At 57.2% G+C, this 21,238-nt stretch overlaps 9 protein-coding genes across 9 annotated transcripts; 3 read left to right on the top strand and 6 right to left on the bottom strand.

The window, feature by feature from the left end:
- Positions 1 to 67: 67 nt before the first annotated feature.
- Positions 68 to 1,181, bottom strand: SDRG_11341 (hypothetical protein; the record flags this gene model as incomplete). The annotated part of the gene is made up of 2 exons (XM_008617375.1): positions 170 to 1,181; positions 68 to 93 (listed from the first exon to the last, which is right to left on the bottom strand). Exons 1-2 carry the CDS (start codon positions 1,170 to 1,172, stop codon positions 68 to 70), a joined length of 1,029 nt encoding a protein of 342 aa, XP_008615597.1. The 5' UTR covers positions 1,173 to 1,181.
- A 543-nt stretch (positions 1,182 to 1,724) lies between these two features.
- SDRG_11340 (hypothetical protein) lies at positions 1,725 to 3,032 on the bottom strand. The gene has a single exon (XM_008617374.1). It carries the CDS (start codon positions 2,903 to 2,905, stop codon positions 1,760 to 1,762), a length of 1,146 nt encoding a protein of 381 aa, XP_008615596.1. The 5' UTR covers positions 2,906 to 3,032; the 3' UTR covers positions 1,725 to 1,759.
- Positions 3,033 to 3,963: 931 nt separating this feature from the next.
- Positions 3,964 to 5,705, bottom strand: SDRG_11339 (hypothetical protein; the record flags this gene model as incomplete). The annotated part of the gene is made up of 2 exons (XM_008617373.1): positions 3,964 to 4,578; positions 5,296 to 5,705. The coding sequence occupies 2 exons, from the start codon at positions 5,703 to 5,705 to the stop codon at positions 4,071 to 4,073; spliced, it is 918 nt and encodes a 305-aa protein (XP_008615595.1). The 3' UTR covers positions 3,964 to 4,070.
- An 854-nt stretch (positions 5,706 to 6,559) lies between these two features.
- Positions 6,560 to 7,014, bottom strand: SDRG_11338 (hypothetical protein; the record flags this gene model as incomplete). Its single annotated transcript, XM_008617372.1, has 1 exon — positions 6,560 to 7,014. One exon carries the CDS (start codon positions 7,012 to 7,014, stop codon positions 6,607 to 6,609), a length of 408 nt encoding a protein of 135 aa, XP_008615594.1. The 3' UTR covers positions 6,560 to 6,606.
- Positions 7,015 to 7,571: 557 nt separating this feature from the next.
- On the bottom strand, positions 7,572 to 8,039 carry SDRG_11337 (hypothetical protein). Its single transcript, XM_008617371.1, has one exon. It carries the CDS (start codon positions 8,029 to 8,031, stop codon positions 7,609 to 7,611), a length of 423 nt encoding a protein of 140 aa, XP_008615593.1. The 5' UTR covers positions 8,032 to 8,039; the 3' UTR covers positions 7,572 to 7,608.
- Positions 8,040 to 8,447: 408 nt separating this feature from the next.
- On the bottom strand, positions 8,448 to 9,844 carry SDRG_11336 (hypothetical protein; the record flags this gene model as incomplete). The annotated part of the gene is made up of 5 exons (XM_008617370.1): positions 8,448 to 8,796; positions 8,866 to 9,091; positions 9,145 to 9,373; positions 9,425 to 9,566; positions 9,617 to 9,844. The coding sequence occupies 5 exons, from the start codon at positions 9,842 to 9,844 to the stop codon at positions 8,461 to 8,463; spliced, it is 1,161 nt and encodes a 386-aa protein (XP_008615592.1). The 3' UTR covers positions 8,448 to 8,460.
- Positions 9,845 to 10,514: 670 nt separating this feature from the next.
- Positions 10,515 to 11,907, top strand: SDRG_11335 (hypothetical protein). Its single transcript, XM_008617369.1, has 5 exons — positions 10,515 to 10,754; positions 10,802 to 10,943; positions 11,002 to 11,230; positions 11,289 to 11,517; positions 11,572 to 11,907. Exons 1-5 carry the CDS (start codon positions 10,557 to 10,559, stop codon positions 11,821 to 11,823), a joined length of 1,050 nt encoding a protein of 349 aa, XP_008615591.1. The 5' UTR covers positions 10,515 to 10,556; the 3' UTR covers positions 11,824 to 11,907.
- Positions 11,908 to 13,359: 1,452 nt separating this feature from the next.
- SDRG_11334 (hypothetical protein) lies at positions 13,360 to 14,879 on the top strand. Its single transcript, XM_008617368.1, has one exon. It carries the CDS (start codon positions 13,385 to 13,387, stop codon positions 14,846 to 14,848), a length of 1,464 nt encoding a protein of 487 aa, XP_008615590.1. The 5' UTR covers positions 13,360 to 13,384; the 3' UTR covers positions 14,849 to 14,879.
- Positions 14,880 to 16,176: 1,297 nt separating this feature from the next.
- SDRG_11333 (hypothetical protein) lies at positions 16,177 to 20,809 on the top strand (the record flags this gene model as incomplete). The annotated part of the gene is made up of 17 exons (XM_008617367.1): positions 16,177 to 16,188; positions 16,235 to 16,429; positions 16,480 to 16,634; positions 16,687 to 16,837; positions 16,885 to 17,054; positions 17,099 to 17,288; positions 17,335 to 18,112; positions 18,155 to 18,285; positions 18,330 to 18,615; positions 18,666 to 19,175; positions 19,225 to 19,452; positions 19,498 to 19,703; positions 19,752 to 19,872; positions 19,920 to 20,070; positions 20,115 to 20,484; positions 20,530 to 20,595; positions 20,646 to 20,809. 17 exons carry the CDS (start codon positions 16,177 to 16,179, stop codon positions 20,730 to 20,732), a joined length of 3,807 nt encoding a protein of 1,268 aa, XP_008615589.1. The 3' UTR covers positions 20,733 to 20,809.
- Positions 20,810 to 21,238: the final 429 nt, after the last annotated feature.

Genomic DNA, 21,238 nt, shown 5'->3' with positions numbered 1-21,238 from the left:
GCCGTCGCAAACCAGCGCTTGTCCGGACCTTGCTCGACGCCAAAGCCCACATGGTTGAAGTCGCGGCTCACAATGTTGGCGCGGTGCCCCGAGCTGCTCATCCACGCCTCCGTCATCGACTTGGGAATCCCGTCGTAGTCCCACAACGTATTTTCGCTGCACTTGCCACCCTTGGCGAGGTCGGCGCCCGCGGCCGCGCAGCGCTCAAGCCAGCCGTCGTGGTTGATGTCGCCGAGCTTGATCTCGTACTTAACGTGCTCGAGCGCCATGGCGCTCAGCTTTGTGTCCAAGCACTCGAAGGGTGGGAGACCCACCTTTTTACGTTCGGCGTTGTGGTAGTCAAAGAGCTGCGACAGCTTGTCGTCCGGCTTGGCCGTCGGCTTGCTCGTCGGCTTCTTGGTCGGCTTGGGTAGCGGTGGCGCCGTCGTGGGGTCATCACCGTCGTCCGGGGCGTCGGTCGGAGCCTCCGTGGGCCGCAGCGTTGGCTTCTTGGTCGGCTTTTTGGTCGGCTTCGGCAGCGGCGGCGCCGTCGTGGGCTCATCGGTATCCGAACTACCGTCGTCGGGGTCATCGGTCGGAGCTTCCGTGGGCGGCAGTGTTGGTTTGGTTGTGGGTTTCTTGGTGGGCTTGGGCAGCGGCGGCGCGGTCGTCGGGTCGGTCGTCGGGACAACCGTAGGCTTCTTTGTGGGCTTGGGCTTGGGCGTCGGCTTGGGGCCGCCGCAGGTGTTGGGGTTGGGGTTCGAGTCGGCAAACATGGCTGTCGCAAACCACTTGCCCGATTTCGACGACTGCTGCACTGCAAAGCCCGCGTGCTTGAACGCGCCGTTCAAAATGTTCTTGCGGTGCCCCGGCGAGTTCATCCAGCTTGTCGTGAACTTGGCGGCATCGCCCTTCATGTCGTACAAGGTGTTCTCACCGCAAGCGACCTGCCCCACCTTGTTGCAGCGCTCGCTAAAGCCGTCGTGGTTGATGTTGTCGATCGAGACCTCGTACTTGACGTGGTCCATGCTGAGCTCACTGAGCTGCGAGTCGAGGCACGAGTATGGCGCGACGCCGTTCTTCTGGCGCTCTTGGTTGTGTATCTCAAAGAGCTGTTGGACAAGGTCGTCGGCCATCGAGCGGGCGCTGACCGACGCGGCGGCAAGCGCAGAGAGAGCGATGATGATCCGCATATTGCGAAGAACGTGGTCAATTTCAAAATGCGATTGATCATGCACCATCTCCGGCGTCGAGACGGGCGCAGTGCACCGAACATGGCGAGGTTTCCGCGCGTCCCGCTGGGCGCAAAGCAGCCACAATTGCAGTGGAAATGCGTGACTTGGGCGACTCCATGGGGATTCGAACGTGCTGTGCAACTCCGACGGCGCATTCGAATGAGGATGGGTATCCAGCTCTCTCTGGCAATGGCGTGGTGTTCATGCATAAAGCAAGGACGACTTCTAGTTAGTATGTAAAAAGGGACCACCCTATCTCAAGGATATACACGGAGCGAGTAAGCTCGGTGCGAACCACGTTCGATTTGGTACGGCTCTTTTCGCCTCGTATTGGCATTGTAGCACAAGCAAAATCAGGTATCGTCTGCTGCAAGCATCGCTATAAGGTGTACCGGTAGGCACTGCCGTGTTCTTCTCATGACGAAATTGCACTTTGCTCTCGAGTTTGCACTTTAGTCGACGTTTGCCATAATGGCAAACTCGAAATTTCCGCCAACAAATACAAGGAAATAGTGAAAATACGCGATACATAAAACAAATTATGTCTACTGGCACGCTCGGCTGTCCTGCGTGAACATTGCGGTCGCGTAGTAGCGGTTGTCGCCGCCCTTCTTGACGGCAAAGCCCACGTGGTTGTACTCGCCGTTGAGGATGTTGGCGCGGTGGCCGGCCGAGTTCATCCAGCTCGTCGTCATGACGCGCGCGTCGCCCTCGTAGTCGTACAGAGTGTTTTCGCCACAGCCGCCATAGTTGCCGGCCTTCTGGCAGCGGTCGCTGAAGCCGTCGTGGTTGATGTCGCCGATCGAGATCTCGTAGTTGACGTGGTCCATCGAGAGCGAGCTCAGCTTCGAGTTGAGGCACGAGAAGGGCTTGAGGCCGTTCTTCTGGCGCTCTTCGTTGTGGAACTTGAAAAGCTGCTTGACCACATCGTCGTTGGACGGTGCGTCGGTCGGGTCGTAGCTCGGGTCGTCCGACGGCTCGTCCGAAGGCTCATTTGTCGGCGCGGTGGTCGGGCGCTTTGTTGGGCGCTTCGTGTACGGAATCGGCGTCGGTGTCTTGGGCGTCGGGCGCTTGGTCGGCTTGGTCGTCGGCGAGATCGGTGGTCCCGTCGGAAGCGGGCGCTTCGTGGGCTTGACCGTCGGCTTGGCGGTCGTGGTGATCGGAGGGCCAGTCGGGCCCGACGGCTTGCGCGTGTACGGCGCGTCGGTGGGTGCCACGGGGCCGGGCTTGCTGCCGCCGCACACGTCCGAACGCGGGTTCGAGTCCGTGAACATGGACGTCGCAAACCACTTGCCGCTCGGGCCCTTCTCGACTGCAAAGCCCACGTGCTTGTAGGCGCCGTTCAAGATGTTCTTGCGGTGGCCCGGCGAGTTCATCCAGCTCTGCGTAAACTTGGCCGCGTCGCCCTTGAAGTCGTACAACGTGTTCTCACCGCAAGCGACGTTGCCGACCTTTTGGCAGCGGCCGCTGAAGCCGTCGTGGTTGATGTTGTCGATCGAGACTTCGTATTTGACGTGATCGGCGCTGAGCTGGCTCAGCTGCGAGTCGAGGCACTCGAAGGGCGCGACGCCGTTGGCTTGGCGCTCCTTGTTGTGCAGCTCAAAGAGCTGCTGGACGAGGTCGTCGGCCATTGAGCGGGCAGCGACCGTCGAGCACGCAATGGCCGTAGCGAGGATGGTGGCAACGCGCATGCTGGCAAGTTGAAAAATGAAGTAGTCGGGAGAGCACGCAAGCCAGCGCTGTCGAACTCGGTGCTAACAGGGTCTGGCGCCCGGGAACGCTACCGCGCTGGCAGAGGCTCTGGTCATTTGGTTGCCGGAGACCACGTGGTCGCCGTGTAATTGGCCACGTAATGGTGCGGCATTTGAAATCGGTGCGCTTTTCCCGTTGCTGTTCGTGAGGCTAGTCGCACGCAATCTGAAAGTTTCTATGGGCTCAATGGTAGCAAGGATACACTGAAAAATAGTGTGCGTTTAGCCATATGCAAAGGTAGGAACGCCAAGTCGAATCACGCACCCACGACGTCGCCGCGCCTTTCTAGGATCGAACGCGACCTGGTTTCGCGGACGTCTCCCTCGGCGACAAGCCAACATGTTGTCAAGTGTAATCTCGTGACTGCTGCGGCGGCGTCACCACAATGCACCGAGGAAGCTACTCGATGCGTTTCAATGGTGCTCAGATCTTGGAGCGTCTGAGATACACCCCATAAATGGGCACGTTCGAATGCAACTGGTCTGCGTCAGGGAGCACCCATCGTTTGAACAGTACACGGCGCCGCGGTATTTGTCTTTGCCGCGAGGCGTTTAGCCGTTCGTCCCTGCAAAAACAACACCACAGAGTTCAGCAGCGCAGTCGTTTCCAGTATCGCAGCCCTCCTATGATGTGGGTACGCTCTGCTGCCCCTCTTGAAGCTACCGAGGACTGTGCCGCAGGACATAGGACATGTCTCCTGCTGAAGTCAGCGTACCAACCTACTCTTCTCATTGCTCGCGTTGCATTAATCCGAGCTTGTATGTGCCTGGAGCTGCCAGTGCGCGACTCTAAAATGGCTTCCACGCTCGCCGTCTTCACGTCATTTGACGTCGCGCAAAGCCTCGGGGCTCATCTTGGCCAAAACCAAAGCCAGTTGCTTGTGCGTTTGACCCACTTTGAGTGCGTTTGACCCACTTTGAGTGCGTTTGACCCACTTGGTCGATCGAGGACTGCGTCCTAAGCAATACACGATTCGATTCGACCGGCAGTAGGCCAACAGGACGATATGAACTCGTACACACTGTCCACGCCACGCTACAACCCCTAACCGCAGACATGGAGCGCGTAGCAGCCAACGCACGATATAAATATTTGGCCAAACACTCAGTACTCGTCGTCTTCGACGGACCACTCGGTGGTTCCGCTCTTGCTCAAGCAATAGTCGCAGAGCGGTCGGTCTTCTTCGATTGGCGCGTAGTCGTGGAACGCGCTGCGGATCGCCTTCCAGTTGTTGACTTGGTCGGGTAGGAAGGGCACGCGGCGCCCGCTCACGAGTTGGCTCTTCTGTGTCTCGGCCGCGTACTTGCGTGGCAGTGCCAGCGGCTCGACTAGCTGGTATGTCGTCCGGCGGCGTCGCCGCGGTGGACCCGGCGCGGACCTTGCGCAGGTGCACCGGCCCTTGCTCATCGGCGCGACTCGGAGCGTCTTGAACCAGCGCTTGAAGCCCTTGACCTCGGTGCTGGCCAAGGCGCTGTCCTTCATCGAGGTGACGTCCTTGACGTGGGCGTCGGACGTGCGGCGGCGAAACATGTTGTCTCCGGCGATCGGAAAATGGAATGCGAGCTCCCAGCGGTTGCGCCGACGACCAACATTGGCGCAGAGTGTGTGCAAGCTACTTGTTTGCAAACGCGTCGGTGGCGACGATCGAAACAAGTGGCGATCGCGGTTGCAGTGGTTGATACAAAGCACAGTACATTCGTCTTGCTCGCAGCTCTTCTCGCCAAGATGCTCGCAGATGCCGATATGCATACGAAAAGTTGATCAGTAGAAAACGAAACTGAGAAAGCGATAGGTACCACCCACGACGTCCTCCTCTGCAGAAACAGCATTTTGCATCGTGTGCAAACAAGGGCTAATAACATAAAACCCATAGCTAACCCACAATAGGACTCAAAAACAAGTAGCCACCGGTTACAAAGTGCGGCCAATCATGGGGCAACAATTCAACGCAGTCACTTATCAGTGAGTCTCGAACAGGAGCTCTTGAGATTTGGCATGCGTAGCGCTACCGATATGTCTGAATAGTTGGCGGTTGCGGCCTGCACGTAGTCGTTGCGAGTGAGCTGGTGCGGGCTTGGGTCGTCGATGAAAATCAATGAAAATAGAACGACTATGTCGCGCAATATTCAAGTTTTGTAGCTCTTTTTCGAGTTATTCACGAGCACCAAGCGTCAAACACGAGATTCGCCAAGGTCGTGTCGATTTTCGTCGGTTTTCCCACGATTAGAAACCATTCGTTGTTTTTTTTAATGATCGCAGTGTCGTAAAAGCGAGGTTGGGCATAAATAGCAGGATGTATTTCATAAATAGTGACGCTATCGTTCAATACTCGTCGTCGTCGTCGTCGAACGAGTCGTCCGTGACGTCACTTTTGCAGAGGCAGTACTCGCACCGGTGCGCCTCCTCTTCGATGGGCGTGAAATCGACAAAGTCCCGGCGGATCTGCTTCCACGCACTCACTTGGGCGGGCAAGAACGGGACGCGGACGCCGCCCACACACATGCTGCGGCGCTGCTCGTCGCCGTCGTATTTGCGCGGGATCTTGACAAATGGCGTGACGACGCAGGGCTTGACCTTGCGTGGCTTGGTCGACGCCTTCTTCTTCTTGTGCTTGGTGCACGTGCATTTGGTGTGGTTGTTGTTGGTCTGGATCACTTGCTGGAACCAGCCCTTGACGCTGTTGTTGCGCGTCGGCTTCACGTTCGCTTCGGGCGTCGAGCGGCGAAACACTTTGAACATTATGTGGTCGAGCCGGCAAATGCAATACTGACGTCGACACCACTGCTCGGATGTCGAGGCTGCCTTGTCACATGGGCTTGACTAACCAGGACCTACACTCTGTCCACGTGCGATGGGCCAATCCGAAGGTTCGCTGAAAGCGCCATGGTCGCTCGCAGCTCCCACCCAGGGGTAGGGCCAAATACGGCTTCGTGATTGGCCGAACACCCATTGTATGTGGAAAGACATGCACTCTCACCACGCCGGTTAGTCGTTCGAGAACCGTGTCGTGTGCACAGAGCCAGTCGATGGCGCCTGCGGTACGCCACGGCAGCGCCACGGCATAAACACTCGGCACACGTCACCGATTTGACATCCATCACCATCATCAATGGCTCAGCGTCGGAGTGGATAGCATTCCACGATTGCTACCCGTTGCCAGACCCGTTGTGGTTGTCTCTCGCACCCAATACTTTAGCTTGGCTAGATCTAGCTAGACTCACTTCAACAACAACTTCAGCTTAGCTGAGGTGTCCGTTGACTGAAAATCTTCGAGACCAGCGGTCCAATGTGTCCTTGCGTTTCTGACAGCGTCGACCATTCGATGATAGATCAAGAAAGGCTGATTTTCCTACGTTTGCTACCTTGCTGTGCAAGCAGAGGCGTGGAACGCGAGGCTTGGGGCTAAACCGGCAATCGGGTGTGGCGCGGCGGGTTGACTTTTGCCTTTAGCAGCCGAAGCAGAAATGCTTGGCCAGGCTTCGTCCGCCCGCACTCCCGAAAACCAATTTCTATTCTCTAAAAATTAATCAGATTGCGGCCCACCAACTTCAACATGATCCTTGGTGGTATCAAGGATGCGTGTTCGGGACAGATCGAGGTGGCAAGGTGTGTGCATAAATAAGAAAGTCTATCTAGGAACTTAGTACTCGTCGTCGTCGTCGTCTTCGTGCGTCGTGGCATTGCTTTTGCACAAGCAGTGGTCGCAAAGATGGGTCTCTTCTTCGATCGGTGGGAAGAGGACGCTGGATTCTCTGCGCAGCTCTTTCCATTGGGAGACTTGGGACGGTGTGAAGGGCACACGGCGACCGGCGACGACAAGCGACCGCTTGTGCTCCGAGGCGTACTTGAGAGGAATGGCGACAAAGACCGGATTGTAGCAAGGCTTTGGTTTGGACACCTTGATCTTGGATCGCGTTGGCTTGAAGGGTTTCCGACAGGCGCACTTGGCGCTGGTCGGCTTGAAGATACTTTGAAACCATCGCTTGAGGCCGCGCGGGCCCTTGGCGCCGCAGGGCTCGGATGATCGTGTGGGAAGAATGCAAGGCATGGTAAATTTGATACTACTCCTTCCTGGTGGTGCCAGCACTCGGCAGCTGCGCCGAACGACTGCAGGAGTCGTCCCGCCGACTGTCGCATGGTCGCCAACATACCAACATTCTTTTATGAATGTTGTCAATGGCGCCAATCGGAAGCTTCGGCGAACGCGCGAAGGATGCCATGCGAAGGCGTGATTGGTGCAAATCGCCGCCGGCTCTTTTGAATTCATGCGCTGATTGGCCCACGTATGACGAGCGTGATCTGTGGGCAAATTTTCAGTCGGTTAGTCGATCTGCCATTACACGGGTTGCGCAGACAAATGTGCAAAGACGAAGAAGATTCAACCCGCTTCTACTCGACGAACCGACGAGTGTAGATACAGCAGCACCAAAGTTTCTCGCTCGTGTGGGCAAGTTTTTCCTTCCGTTCCAACGTGCGGTTCACCAACCACATAGTACAGTCACCAACATGGCTTTGTGGACACATCAACGCGTCCAAAGTCGAGCTTCGGGAAATCGCTACACGATAGAACTAGGACAAATTGCAAATCAGCATTTTGAATAAAACAGTTCTTCAATAAGATCTTATGTTCACGTCGAAGCCTCTAGTACTCATCGTCGACGTCCTCGAGAGAGTCGCGCGTGGCGTTGTTTTTGCACTGGCAGTAGTCGCACGTGCTACGCTCCTCCTTGATCGCCGCAAAGGTCCCAAACGTGCGCCGCAGGTCCTTCCAGTTGGCCACTTGCAGCGGCGTGAAGGGCACCAAGCGACCGCTCACAAGGTATGTCTTCTTTGGTGCGTGCATGTACTTGATCGGGAGGGCGACGGTCACTGGCGTCGCGTAGACGCGGGTCTTGGCTCGAAGGGGCGCGAGCCGTCGCCGGCACGTACACTGCTTGGTATTTGCCGGCGCCTTGTCGCTGTGGAAGACCTTGTCGATCCACTTTTCGAAGCCGCGACGCGGCGTGGCCTCGTGCAGATGCTTGGGCACCGTCTCGTAAGGCTTGCGCCGAAAGAGACTCGTCATGCTTTGGCGGTTCTCGTTATGGTGGCTGGGTGCCAGCAAGAGTGGCGCTGGCGCCAGAAACGAGCCACTCGACGCACGACCGCTAGCACGATCGAACGCACCCATCAGCGTGCGCGTCGTGGTCGACCGAGTCGTTTGGTGGTGTCGTCGCCGTGACGTCGGCGGGCTTGGCCCCTCAGTTGACGCTGTCCATCGCCTTGTTTGCCGTCGCTTGGATCTTTGCAATGTGTGGCGAGTAATCCCCATCTATGGGAGATCCCCGCCGTCGAGGAGGCGCTGGCTGCCAGTGCTACTACACCCAATTGCACCAACTGACGACACGTCCACTCGACTGCCAGCCCATGCGTCACACGCGCTGCAGCTAGTCCTCGCACTTGTACTATCAATGGGTGTTTTAGGATGAAAAGGACTACTTGTATTCAACAATGTTCATTTCTCCAGCAACAACATGTCGTGGATGCTGGTTCCTGCGCGGGCTTTGATGCGCGATGGTGTCGTTACCACGTCCATCGCAGAGAGTTGCTGCCGTACGTCCAGAGGCAGCAGCGACGGCTCGGACGCCAGGGTCGTGTTCGACCGTATCGGGTGCTCGCCGCTTGTCTTTGCGAGGAACGGGGCAATCGCGGCGTCGATCTTGGCGGGTTTGACGCAGAGCTTAAAATACGTGTCGACAAGGGCATGAATGACGCGTCGGCGCAGCACCAAGGGGCACAAGTGCAGCTGTGTTTTCACCTCTAGAAGCGTCACTATCTTGGCACGCAGCACCTAGTCACGACAAAAAATCACATTGTACTAAACCACGGCGACTAGACTATAGTACACGGAAGGTTATACCTCGTGAAAGTCAGAGGCGCGCGCGATTACGTAGCGTGGTGAGGCGCCAAAACAGTCGACCAACGCCGCTTCGATCGCATGGTTCAACACGCCGACAAGAGCGTCCGTGGGCACGTCGACAATGTAATGTTCGATCGGCTTGGGAATCGCAATCGGCAGCGAGTAGTCGAGGACGTGGTGGAACGCGTCGCGAATGTGCGCGACGTTCTCAATGCCCATGGCGCCACTACAGAACAGTATATCGATACCTCAAGATTTTGAACCGGAAGGGAGATCTACCGGATAAAGATGCCCACCAAGTGCAACGGCGGCGTCGGTTGTGCTACGATCGTCGCCAGCGTCGTTGGCCCCATGGCGTCGGCAACGATCGCAACGACGGCGTGTACGACGAGGTGCTGGTCTTCGACGCTCAAGTACGCCAAGTGCAAAGCGTCTTGAAGGTAGGTGACAAGGCGCAGCCGAAGCATGTCGCGTTCGATGGCGGGGATCGACTTGTCGGTGAGAATGCCTAAACACAGTGTTGATGTGAGTCTATTGCAAGTGGTGGCCGAGGACGGACGGGTCCAGTACGACGCGGGTAGAAAGTCCTGCAGCGCGGCAATGATCTTGTCGACGGCATCTTCAAAGATCTCTTGCTCTTCGTGTTCGTCCATTTGCGGCAAATCGATGATGCCATTGATCATGGCCGCCAGGTGCACGACCTAGCACCACATGTCAGCATGACGTTACGAGAGATTGGTTGATGGCGTACGAGGTGTCGGGGCAGCGGCGGCTTCGTGTGGCTGGCTTCGCATTCGATAACTAGAGGCGCTGTTGATGCCACACACGCCAGGAGCGCGAGGCCTGTCACAAGTGCCGACGATGCGTGCGCGCTCGTGAAACGTCGGGGATGTGGGAGGGGCGCAGGAAAGTGCAGCCGGCACGCGGGGTGTCGGTGGGCTTGCAGGAGCAGCCGTCGGTTGCATCGACCAAACATCATGATGCAAATCGTAGAGTGCTCGAGGTGCCACGTCCACGCAGCCCAACGCCCAACCCGCCACCGTTTCAACGAGCTAGTCCTCCAATTTGTTGTCACGCAGTGATGACGCGTCGTCGGCTTCAGTATCGTCTTGGGGCCGATGGAGACTACATAGTCCTGTAGTCTCCATCGACTGTCTCACTGTTCGTATCGGCATGGGTCGGTACGCCGATAGCACGGAAGAACGCGTCGGGCATGACGCTTCCAAAACCAGCGCCAAAAATGTCAACAAGCGATGGGAAACTCCCTTGATATCCAGATATTCAGATTGCATATCCACTTCCACCCTGACGCACGTCACGGAAATAGTGTTTCTGTACTCAACGTTTGTACCAAGATGATATTTCGTTCTACACTATATATCCAAGATAAGTGCACTTTATAGTGTATCTTCAATGGCCACAAGCGCCAAAACGTAATTTCGCATGGCATGCCATGTACAGTCTTGCCTCCTTTCGAGCTTGTAAAGTACTTCGCAAATTGTCGCGTCAACAGCCTACGCACTCTACAGGCTTCTTTGCTTGGATTTGCGTCCCTTTCCGCGGCCCAAGTTGCGGTTCCTAAAACGTCAGCAACATGAAATAGTGTAAAACAAGACGGGCAACTCCCTTCTTGCATGGCAGAGCAGGGATTCGGACACCATTGAAGCTGCGACACCATTCCACGAGGTGCGATGCACAAGCACGTCGCCCGCCGGCTCTTGGCCGCCACACGTCGGCGCCCAGCGCTCTTGACCCACGCCTTCCATGCGCCAAAGGCGTCTGCAGCGCCGATGCTCTCGACGCTGGCGGCAGCAGGGCTCGCGACCCTCGCCGTCGTTGCACCAAGCAGCGTGGCGCAGCAAGAAGCCGCGCCGCTGCCGTCCAAGTTGGTATGCTCACAGCGTGTGGCGTACTATGGCGCCAAAAGTATTTGTAGATCAAGAAGCTCGCAACACTCATCAACGGCATTGTCGACTTGCCGTACATGGACGAGGACGAAGAGCAAGAGATTTTCGAGCACGCGGTCGAGCGTATCATCACGTCCATGCAGGACTTTTTGCCCAAGTCCTACTGGTCCCGTACGCTATGTGCACAACGTTTTGCGATGACAACATATGTGCGCTCATCGCACGGTAGGCATCTTGACGTCCAAGCCGCTGCCCGAAGAAGAGCGCGAGGTGCTCCGTGGCCGCATGGTCACGTTTCTCCAGTCGGTCATGCAGCTGCCATACCTCAGCGACGAAGACCAGAACCTCGTCATCCACGGCGTCGTCGCGGTTGTCTCGGATGCCATGGGCGAGTCCAAGCTCGACGAAATCCTCGACAAGGAGATACCGCCACTGCCGCTGATTGGCATTTTCATTCGGTGCGTTGTCTCGGATTGTCTTGTTGTGCATTTGTCTCATAACCTTTTTTGTCGATAGTGGCGCTATGGGCATTGAAAACGTCAATTTGATCCGCGAGCAATGTCAAAATTTGCTGCAGCTGCCACTGCCGGTCTCGATCCCGCGCCCGATGGAAGACTACATTGTCAGTCATGTGGTTAACACGCTCGTCTCGGTGCTCGGCGATGCGATCGACATGTCGCTCAAGGAGTGCTTTCTCTCGACGTGCGGTGCCAAGACCGCCACGTCCAACGCGGACTTTATCCAGGTCGATAGATTGATACATTTAGGACAAATGTTCGAAAATACTATTGGTGCGTAGGTGCTCCGTGCCAACACGACGACACTCTTTCGCGAGCACTTGGACCTGCGCTTCACGCCCATCGTGATCGAAGAGTATTTTGTCATGCAGCTCGTGGACGCTTACTTTAGCGTCTGCGTCAACGACGAGAAGATCGGGACGGCCATCTCTGTTCTAATTTCGCCGCTCGAGCCACCGGTGCACATCCAGCCGCTCGAACCGCCGCTGGCCGCCCGCTTTCATGACGACGAGGACTGCGCCTGCTCGTCATAGCCGGCGCCATCGATAGAGCCATCCATATTTCAAGGACATCAATAAACACCAGCGACGTTAGCGTGATGTTACTTGTCCAAGCCATTTTGACGCGTTCTATCCATGCATTGAAAAAAAATGCAGGTCCAACGAGATCCCTTGGGCTCGTCGTTCGAGCCATTATTGCCGTCAAGCGAAACCTGCTCATCTTCCGACCGCAGTGTGGCTCCTATACCGTAAACCTCGATTTGAAAGTTGCCAGCGTCTATCGTAGAGGTGCACACCACTGGATCGAGTGCAGCTGCAACAAGTGGGGTGCTTCACGAGAGCTTTCACGAGACCGGTATCGACGACGCTGCGCCTATCAACGCCCAGCTCGGAACGGCCGTCGAGCAAGAGCGTAGCTGCCGACCACGATCAAGGCGCTCGACAAGATGATGTGGCGCGTTGCCAAGCATACCACGATTGCTTTACACCGCTCGATTGTTGCGGATCGAGCGGCGCGGACCAGCTGCGGTACGGTCTCGTCGTAGGCATCACTCTCCTTGAAGAACGCTCCAGACGATGACCAAGAAGGCAACATGAAGGCTGACGACCGACACGACTCCTTTTATTTCTTGCATTATGGATTCCTGCACCCTCCGCGGCCCCACGCCCAGCGGTCGATGCCCACGCCACAGAACGTCGTGCCGCGCCCGACGCTCGTCTCCGTGCTCCGCGCGCCGAGGATCCACTTTTGTACAAGACGAGCGCGACACCAGCCGAGCAGGACGAGGCGCTGCAGACCTTTCTCTCGCGTACAACGGCCTGAAGCAGCACGCGCTGCCTGGTCATGGATCATTTTGGGGCCTTACGACGCTCCACACCAATCTCGCGCTACAGCGATGCAGCGTCCTCGGTTGCTGCTCGCAGCTTCACGACGCGACCTCGGGCTACCGGCTTTGCTTCTTGCACACGCCGTAGGACATGTCAGGTACAAACAACTTTGCATTGATGGATCTACGCTCATGTCCTTTGGTTGTAGAGCCACCTGTGGGCGCAAGACGCAAGCAAAGATCCCGACACGTTCCTCCATCTCATAGCATCGTTTTAAGAAAATAGTACATTTGATATCGACACCACCTCTTCTGCAGTGAGATGGGAACACCACATTCATGCCACTCGCGAATCTCGTGCCGCCACTTGATAAGATTAGGTGTTTCTAGGTTCATACTCCGCAATCAACTTGGAGATATATGCATGTCGGTCAATGCATGGTGCCGGCACCGTGATGTGCGCTGCAGGATCCTGCCAAGGGTATATAAGAGATCTTATATACCCTTGATCCCGCCGAGCGACGCAAAGCTCCGCGTCCAGCTGCCACGTCATGGTTTATCCGGATAAGGATCCAAACGCTGAAAATAAAACGCAACATTATTTTAATTACCGATTTCGTCAAAGAAGCATTCAAATGTATGCACTACTCCACTTTGCACGATATTATTTGTTTTATTTTAAAAAGAAAGCGTGGAAAAGGCCTGCACCGCACCACCGCTGGTATTTTCACCTCTTTTCCACATTTCCCACACCATTTCCAAAATCCATGGCAACGCAAGTGTGGCTGCCGCCGATCGTGCGTCAGATCGTCCAATGCGTCTACGACGCCGACGACGTTGCGGCCTTCCTCTGCGCGCTGCCGACGTCCGCCATTGACGACGCCTTGGATGCGCTCCGAACGCTCCTCGCGCCAGGCCACATGTACCATCTCTGGCCCTTCCCCAACACGCAGGCCATGCCCGGGGTGGATGTCTCGATGCTTGCTCGGGCGCTGCCGGCGATGCGAACGCTGTGCGTCGATGAGAGCTGGCTCCGCGCGAACCGCAGCCGCGTGGGCCGTGCGCCGTCGACCACGATTCACGCTTACGTCCACGACGTCCCACGCCTACGTGCCAACTATGGCGACTGGGTCGAGTCGATCACGCTCATGGCCATCAACGTACCCTTCATGATGCGGCTCGATCCTCGAGCACTCGCCCACTGCGCCCAGCTCCGCGCGCTCTACATCCACTGGCAGTTTGGTAGCGTCGACCAAGGCCAGCTCGACGACGTCCTTGGCGTCATTCGCGCGTCGTGCCCGCGGCTGCGCCGCCTTCGGCTCTCAGTCGACCGACTCTCGCTGCTCGACAACGCCTCTAGTTTGGTGGCGTGGCTCGCGCGACCAAACACGCGCGAATTAAAGATCATTGGCATCGACTTTGCCCCTGCGGCAGCCAAGAAGGTAGCCCACACGATGCTGGCATCGACGACCTTGACGATGCTCAAGCTCCTCCTCGTGCCCAACGTCACGCGGTTCCTCTTGGACTTATCGCTGCCGCCAGTGCCGCCGCAGCTGCGCCGCCTCGCACTCCGTCGGGAGAAGCTCCCGGCCGAGGCGTTCGCTGCCAAGATTGCAGGCTCGCGTCTCGTGGGCTTCGCCTTGGCCATGGTCGAGCCTGTCGACGTGACGCAGATCGTGCGCGTGCTGGCGTCGATTCCAACGCTGCGCAAGATCAAGCTCGAGAACGCACGCTTGACGGCGCTGCCCCCCATGCCCCAGCTGCAGGCGCTCGTGCTACCGAGCGTTACCGTGACCAACGATGTTGTGGAGGGTATCGTGCTGCTGCTCACGTCGTCGCAGCAGCTTGGGCGCCTCAACATTAGCGAGACACCGCTCTCGGACGCCCAAATGAGTGGAATCCTCCTCGCGCTCTCGGGGTGGCTGAGCCGCCGACGCGACACGAGTTATGTGGCCCTGCGCATCTCCAAGGCCAGCAGCACGCAGCTCACTGCAGCGCTGCGCCAAACGCGCAACACGAACGAGATCCAGCTCCAAGTCCGTGACATGGGGCTCGGGCTCGCGGGCCGCAAGCGCATCGTGACAGTGCTCCGCGCCACGTCCAAGGTTTCGCTCCAGTTCAAGTACGACGCCGATTGGGCGGACGACGACCAGCAACGTCTCGAAGACCACGGTCGACGCCACCGCATCGAGTTTGAACAGGACTGGGCGTTCTCGCCTTCGGGCAATTAACCACCAATTCATTTTGTCTTTTTGGCTCGTATTATCCTAGTATCCCAAGCCTCGCGCACCTAGCGTTCTCGGGCGCCCAGCACTCCGAGGCGCAACGTTGCGTAGAGTCTCTGCACTGAGTGCAGACTCAACCTGAGCCAAATCAGGTTTTTTCGACCCAGGCAAGGATTCTTCCTCGAGCAGCGGAAAGTTCTTCGATGCCAGCCTTGTGAGTAGGAAGCGCCGCAAAGCGCACGAGATGCTGCTGTAGACTGGCTGCTGCGTGTGGGTCTCTTTTGCTGGGCGCTGCAGGTCGTCGGGCTCACGGCAGAAGAGCTTCTCTTTCTCCGAGAACGCCCCAGCCGTATCGTGCCGGGTAATCGTGGCCTTCAGGCCCTTCACTGTCTCCTGCAGGATGTCGCTACTCGCCTTGAGCGACGTGACCGTCGACTTCAGAGCTGCATTTCCCTGCGCTGCCATATTGAGCGCCTTGGCCTCGTCAGCCTTGGGCCTGCTTGAGGTCTGCAAGGACCATCTCAAGGTTGTCGCGCTCTGTCTCGAGCACGCAAATGCCAATTACTAAGCGTCCCAATCGTCCATTGTTTACATTTGCATTTGCATGATGTATTACATGCAAGAGTCGACGCGACGTCCAAGGTGCTGTGCGCATTGTCCGGGATGTGGCTGCCGTCCATGAGCGCGATGATATCGGCCAAATACTCGGCGAGCCATGCGAGCAGCTTATCTTGATGCTAGCCGTCGTTGTGTCTTACCTCCGGCATCGCGTAGAACCACTCGAGAGACGCTCCAGCGTGCTGCCCCCAGCGGGCGATCCATAAATACAAATTCATTTCATCCCGTTGTGTATACCTCGTGGCTCCTAGCATCGAAGTGGATACGTTCCTCTGCTGTCGCTGCTTGAGCAACACCTCACCGACTTTGATGTACTCGAATAATTTGTTACTACTGAATTATATCTAAATAGACTCACTTCAACAACAACTTGTTACTACTGCAGCTGCGCAGTAAACTCCCATCATTGCCTGCACTCTTGCATCGTCCCTATATATCGCGACGACCACAACAGCTCCCCTGCAGACGGCCTTTGCGTGTCAAGCCGACAGGCATCAAGCGGAGCTGCCAGGACTGTTTACCGGATTTGCCGGATAAGGATTCAAATGGCGTCCTTCCCTCCAGAAAACGAGCCAATCCTCGCCGCGGATTCCGTATTAAAATATGTGTTTTCGACTTGATTGAATAAAAACACCTTGATAATACTAAGCAGTCTCTGCCATCGCGAATAATAATTTGACAGCTCTCAATTCGCCCAATTCGAATTTCAGAGGAGCATGACGCAGGAGGTACGACGTCGGCGCTGGCGACCGCCGCCTCATGGCCATGGCGTAGAGCTTCCTCGTGCTCCAGAAGGAGAACCATGCCCTCCTGCGTGAGAACAACGCGCTCCATCTCGAGCTCATTCGGTGCCAGGAAGAGCTTGAGGCCAAGGCCACGGTCATGACCACGCTGGAGAAGGACATGGACCACCGCGTCCAAGAGCTTACGTTCCTCAACGCGCAAAAGTCGCAGCAGCTGCAAAAGAAGGTAATACGCTCGCTGCTGCGATCGCGCTTGCTCATGTATTGCTATTGTAGGACACGGAACTGCAAAAGCTCTACGCCCAGCTCCAGCGCTTCGAGGCCAAGCCCGGCGACGATACGTCGATCGAGATGAAGAGACAGCTGCCCGATGCCAAGCGCACGCAGGCGCCCGCGCCGCCCGTACCCGACGTCTCTGGTGATGATGCATGGTACGCTCGACGCTATGTGACCGCCATCTCCGACCACGTTGTTTACGTCCAGGCAGCGGCAGTTCCAGAGCTTGAGCGTGGACAACAAGGCGCTTCATCACCAAGTGCAGCAGCTCGAAGCCCACATTGTGTCGCGCGAAGCCGAGATTGACCGGCTTGGGAACCTGCTAAAGGACGGTCACCAGTCCAAGAACTTTGCCGAGGTACCGTTTCCTTTGTGCATGCACCTACGGATTCGTCATGACTGTAGATCAAGGCCATGTACGATATGGAAGCCTACCACCTTGAGCAGCAGCTCGAGCATGAGCAGCTGCTGCATCAAGTCGATCTCCTCAACGAGCAAGTCGCCAAGTACGAGCGCAAGCTCCACGCGTCCAAAGATGAAGTCGACCACGCCAAGTACACGACCCAGCAGCTTACGTTTGTGTCCCAATTCGCGCACCTCGCGTTCACACACTGTCTAGACTCGTGCAAGATCAGAACCGACAATACCTGCACGAGCTCGAGACGACGACGCGTGCACTCCAAGCGCTCGAGGCCGAGCACGCCTCGTGCACAACGTCGTACGACGAGCAAGCGCAGGCGCTCGCGAAGCTCGAGCTCGCGCTCTCCAACGCCAACGACCAAATCGCCACGCAAAAAGCTCGGATTGCGGTACTTATCCCAAATTAACGGACACATTTATTGAGCTTTTGGTTAGGCGCTCGAGAATACCATGACGTCGTCGTCGTACGACAAGGTAGCGTCGTCGCACGCCGTGTCTGACGCTCAGGCGCAAGCCTCTGCGAGCGCGTCAGAGCTAGCTCAGCTGCGACCCAAGGTCCTCGCGTTGCACACCAAGGTGAGCGAGCTCGAGCTCGCGCGCAAGGAGCTCGTGCTCCAAAAAGAGGCCCACGAGCGCGAACTTGAGATTCTCCGATCCAACTTGGGACTGCAAGCAAGCGACAAGACGCGGTCGCTGGAAACAACGGCCGAGCTCTCGGCCAAGGTCGCGTCGCTAGAGGCGGCTGTCGACGAGCGGGATGCGCAGCTGCGGCGGCGGCGCGTCGCCCAGGAAGACGCCGAGCGCCACGTCGCCGAGCTCCAAAGCCGCATCGAGTCCCTCCTGCAGACCCAGCGCGCGCTCCAAGCGCGTGTGGACGACGAGACACGCGAGCGTCAAGTTTGCACGACCTCCAACCGTCAAGACGAAATCGATGCGCTGCGCAAAGACAAGGTGCAGCTCGACGTGCAGCTCGCGTCCAGTCGCGAGGCGCTTTTGGCCAACGACGCGCGGGTGCGCGAGGCCGAAGCGCAGGTCGAACTTGTGCACCAGCAACTACAGCGGTCGCAAGCCGAGACGGCCGACGTGACCAATCAGCTTAAGCGCCTCAAGGCCGACGCGATCGAGTACCAGGAAACGGCCATGCGGCTCGAGCTCCAGTGCAATGAGGCGAGCCGGCAGCTCGAGTGGTACAAGCAAGTCCAGCAAGATCAAGGTCCAGCTTCCTTCTATTCGCGTGCTCACATTCTACATCTAGTCAAGGGCAAGCAAGACAGCGTCATCTTTCAGCAGCGCTGCCAAGCCGCGCTGCTTGAGAAGACGCAGGCCGAGACGCAAGTCGCCGCGCTCACAGCGTCGCAGTCGATGCTTCGCAAGCAGCTCGAAAAGGTCCTACCATTGTATAGTAAGCCCCGACTTACCTCTGCATCTAGACGCAAGACGACCTTCGGGGTGCGCACGACCAGCTAGCTCAGCTGCGACTAGAGCTCGACGAAGAAGCGCGCGCAGTGGCGACCGCAGGTGCTGATGCGTCGGCGGCGCAGCAAGGGAAGCTGTATTTCAAGACCGAGTTTGAGCGCGTCTCGGACGAACTTTCCGAGTGCGCAGCAACGCTGCAACAGGAAGAGCGATCGCACCATGCGACGCGGCAGCTGCATGCGCAAGTGGCGCGGCAGGTCCAGGACCTCACAGCGCAGCTTCACCGCGCGCAGGCTAAGAGTATACACCACCCGTGTCGCTCCAAACGTATCTTCATTATTCTTGTACAGGTAGCCAACTGGAGCAGCAGCTCGAGCAAGCCAAGGCGACGCGGTCCGGTCTCGAGCGGCAGTGGACGCTGGCCAAGGAGGACGGACAGACGCACGCGGCACGCTGCGCGTCGCTCGAGGTCCAAGTCAAGCGACTTGGCGAGGAGACGGCGCAACTTTCGGAGCGCGCGCTCGTCCTCGAACAAGACAAGACCCAGCTCCGTCACTTGCTGCACGAGATGGAGCACTCGCGTGACGCACTACAGCTGCAGTCCAAGCAAGCGCAGCTCGACGCGTCGTTCCAGGGCCAGAAAACGTCTCAAGTCCACGCTCTTGTCGACGATCTCCGCGCCACAGTGGCGGCTGCGAACGCAGAGATCGCGCATCTGAAAGACGTCGTCCAGACGCTCGATGCCGAGAACGACAGCCTCCACAACAGCGTCGACCTCAAGACCGAGTCGGCCGATGCGCTCACGCAGCAGCTCCACGCGTCCCAAGAAGAGTACACCCGACTGCGACTTCACGTGCAAGGTACACTCTACGGACAACGAGTCTCGTATCTCACCATAGTATACTTTAGACTGCGAGCAACAGCTGAGCAAGCTCGAGCACGCACTGAACGCCAAGGAAGACGAAGTGTCGTTTCTCCAAAAGCAGCTCGACGCAACATCAACCGCGCTTTCCAAAGCGACGGACGACGTGAGCTTGCGCGCCGCCGAGCACGTGGCGCTGCAGCAGGATCTGCAGCACATGACGGTCGAGAACCAATCACTCTCGAACGAATGCACCAAGCTGCACTTTGAGCTCGGTACGACTACCTGTATTTGAGACCGTCTAACCCTCTTTTCGATAGACCAAGTTGAAGAAGACCATCGCGCATTGCATGCGCACGTGCGCACGGTTGAGCGCGAGCGAGATTCTTTACAGATCGAGCTCGACGACGTCAAGCAGTCGTACCGCGCGGCCGTGCTCGAGATGGACGCCCTCGACACGACGCGGCAGCAGCTGAGCCACCGTCGCGAAGAGACAAGTGCGATCAACGACTCGCTTCGCAAGCAGGTACAATGGTGTTTCTCTCGTACGAGGACTTATACATATTGTCGCTAGATGCAGTCGGTGCTGTTGGAGAAGGAGGCCGCGACGCAGCACGTCGCTGAGCTTCGCGCCGAGCGAACGATTCTCATGGATCAAATCAAGCAGCTCTCGTTGCAACTCGAGCGGTCGGCAGGTGCAGAGCTACGTGAGCTTGTAGAATCGCAACAACCTTGGGTGTAGAACAAGCCGAGGAAGCGTCGCGGTCCCAGGCCATGCTCCAAGGGGCGCTGTCGTCGCAACACAATGTCGCCTCGGAGCTCGCGTCCGAGCGGTTTGAGACGGTGGCGCAAAAGTCGAGCCTCCAGCAAAAGCTCAGCCACGTCCAAGCTCGGTAAGAAGAGAACCGCAACGCATTGTTCTCAAAGTGCATATTAGGCTCAACCATGCCCTGCACGACAAGACCGAGCTCTCGCAGCAGGTGGCATCGATATCGTCTGAAAAAGCCAAGCTCGAGTCGCTCTTGCAGTCGCTCCGCGTTCAGATGGCGACGACCCAAGGGCAGCTCGCCGACGCGCGGGAAGAACGCGAGGCCATGGCGGCGCAGTTGCAAGTGTACCAACAGCAGCAACCCAGTCCTGTTTCGCCCTTGTACGTCGCGTCGTCAGTGGGCCGGGGCACACCGCCGTCGCTGCCCCGGAGCACGCCCTCGTCCGGGTCACGCGCCTCGTCCAACTTTATGGCCGAAGCCGAAGCACGCTGCAAAGCGCTGGAAGATCGACTGGCCAAGCAAGATGCGACGATTCAGGTATCCACTACTCCGTCAACTGAAGCGCATAACACAGTTTGGCAGCAACTGGAACATTCGCGCACCAAGTTTCGCAAGTTTGCAGCCAAGTACGAGAAGGAGCTCGACGAGGTACGCGCGCCGAAGAGGTTACTAGAGACGAAGCCAAGACTTGAACGTAGCGGGACCGCGTCATTGATGAGCTCCGATCGTCGATGCGCTCGTCGCACCGGTACTACAGCGACGACGAAGAGACCAAGACCCCATAACTCTCTCGTTCGCTCAAGTCGACGACTCGTATTTAAGACACTTACCATTTAAATATCTAGTGCATAGTTTAGTCCTGGTGCAGCGAGAGAAGTGTCGGCAGTGGCAACTTCAACTGGTGACCAACATTCTGCGCCACGATTCCAGTGGCTTGCATCCGATTTTGTCCAAAAGTACAGGACAACATTTAGATCCGATTGCAAGACCGATTCTAGATTATACTGCAATACCCAGATACGCGACATGGTTGACACCGATGGCGAGCGGTTGCGCGCTGCTCGTGCATGTCCGAGGAGGACACTGGAGGTAGCTTGTGTAGACGCCGCAGACTACACCGCCAATATGTCACGATCTCGATGGTCAAAGGCCCCATCAAGGTCGTCGTTTGCCCCAGTTTGGATTTTTTCCCATTTGGTCTGATGCCCTTGCAGTGTCCGAGGAGACAACACTTCAACCAACACCTACATCCCAGGATCTGGCATCGCCCGGCAAACACTGTTTAATCCAC

This window comes from Saprolegnia diclina (genome assembly GCF_000281045.1).
Source record: "Saprolegnia diclina VS20 unplaced genomic scaffold supercont1.41, whole genome shotgun sequence".
NCBI classification, from domain to species: domain Eukaryota; phylum Oomycota; class Saprolegniomycetes; order Saprolegniales; family Saprolegniaceae; genus Saprolegnia; species Saprolegnia diclina.
The sequence above is the reverse complement of the archived record's forward strand: the minus strand, read 5'-3'. Positions and strand labels throughout refer to the sequence as shown.

What these genes read in the sequence shown, in the direction of transcription:
- SDRG_11340 (XM_008617374.1), bottom strand. Translation starts at nt 2,905, where the DNA reads ATGCGCGTTGCCACCATCCTCGCTACGGCCATTGCGTGCTCGACGGTC.
- SDRG_11337 (XM_008617371.1), bottom strand. Translation starts at nt 8,031, where the DNA reads ATGACGAGTCTCTTTCGGCGCAAGCCTTACGAGACGGTGCCCAAGCAT.
- SDRG_11335 (XM_008617369.1), top strand. Translation starts at nt 10,557, where the DNA reads ATGCACAAGCACGTCGCCCGCCGGCTCTTGGCCGCCACACGTCGGCGC. An exon ending in CGCCGCTGCCGTCCAAGTTG is followed by an intron (nt 10,755 to 10,801) that starts GTATGCTCACAG and finishes AAGTATTTGTAG; the next exon opens with ATCAAGAAGCTCGCAACACT. An exon ending in GCCCAAGTCCTACTGGTCCC is followed by an intron (nt 10,944 to 11,001) that starts GTACGCTATGTG and finishes ATCGCACGGTAG; the next exon opens with GCATCTTGACGTCCAAGCCG.
- SDRG_11334 (XM_008617368.1), top strand. Translation starts at nt 13,385, where the DNA reads ATGGCAACGCAAGTGTGGCTGCCGCCGATCGTGCGTCAGATCGTCCAA.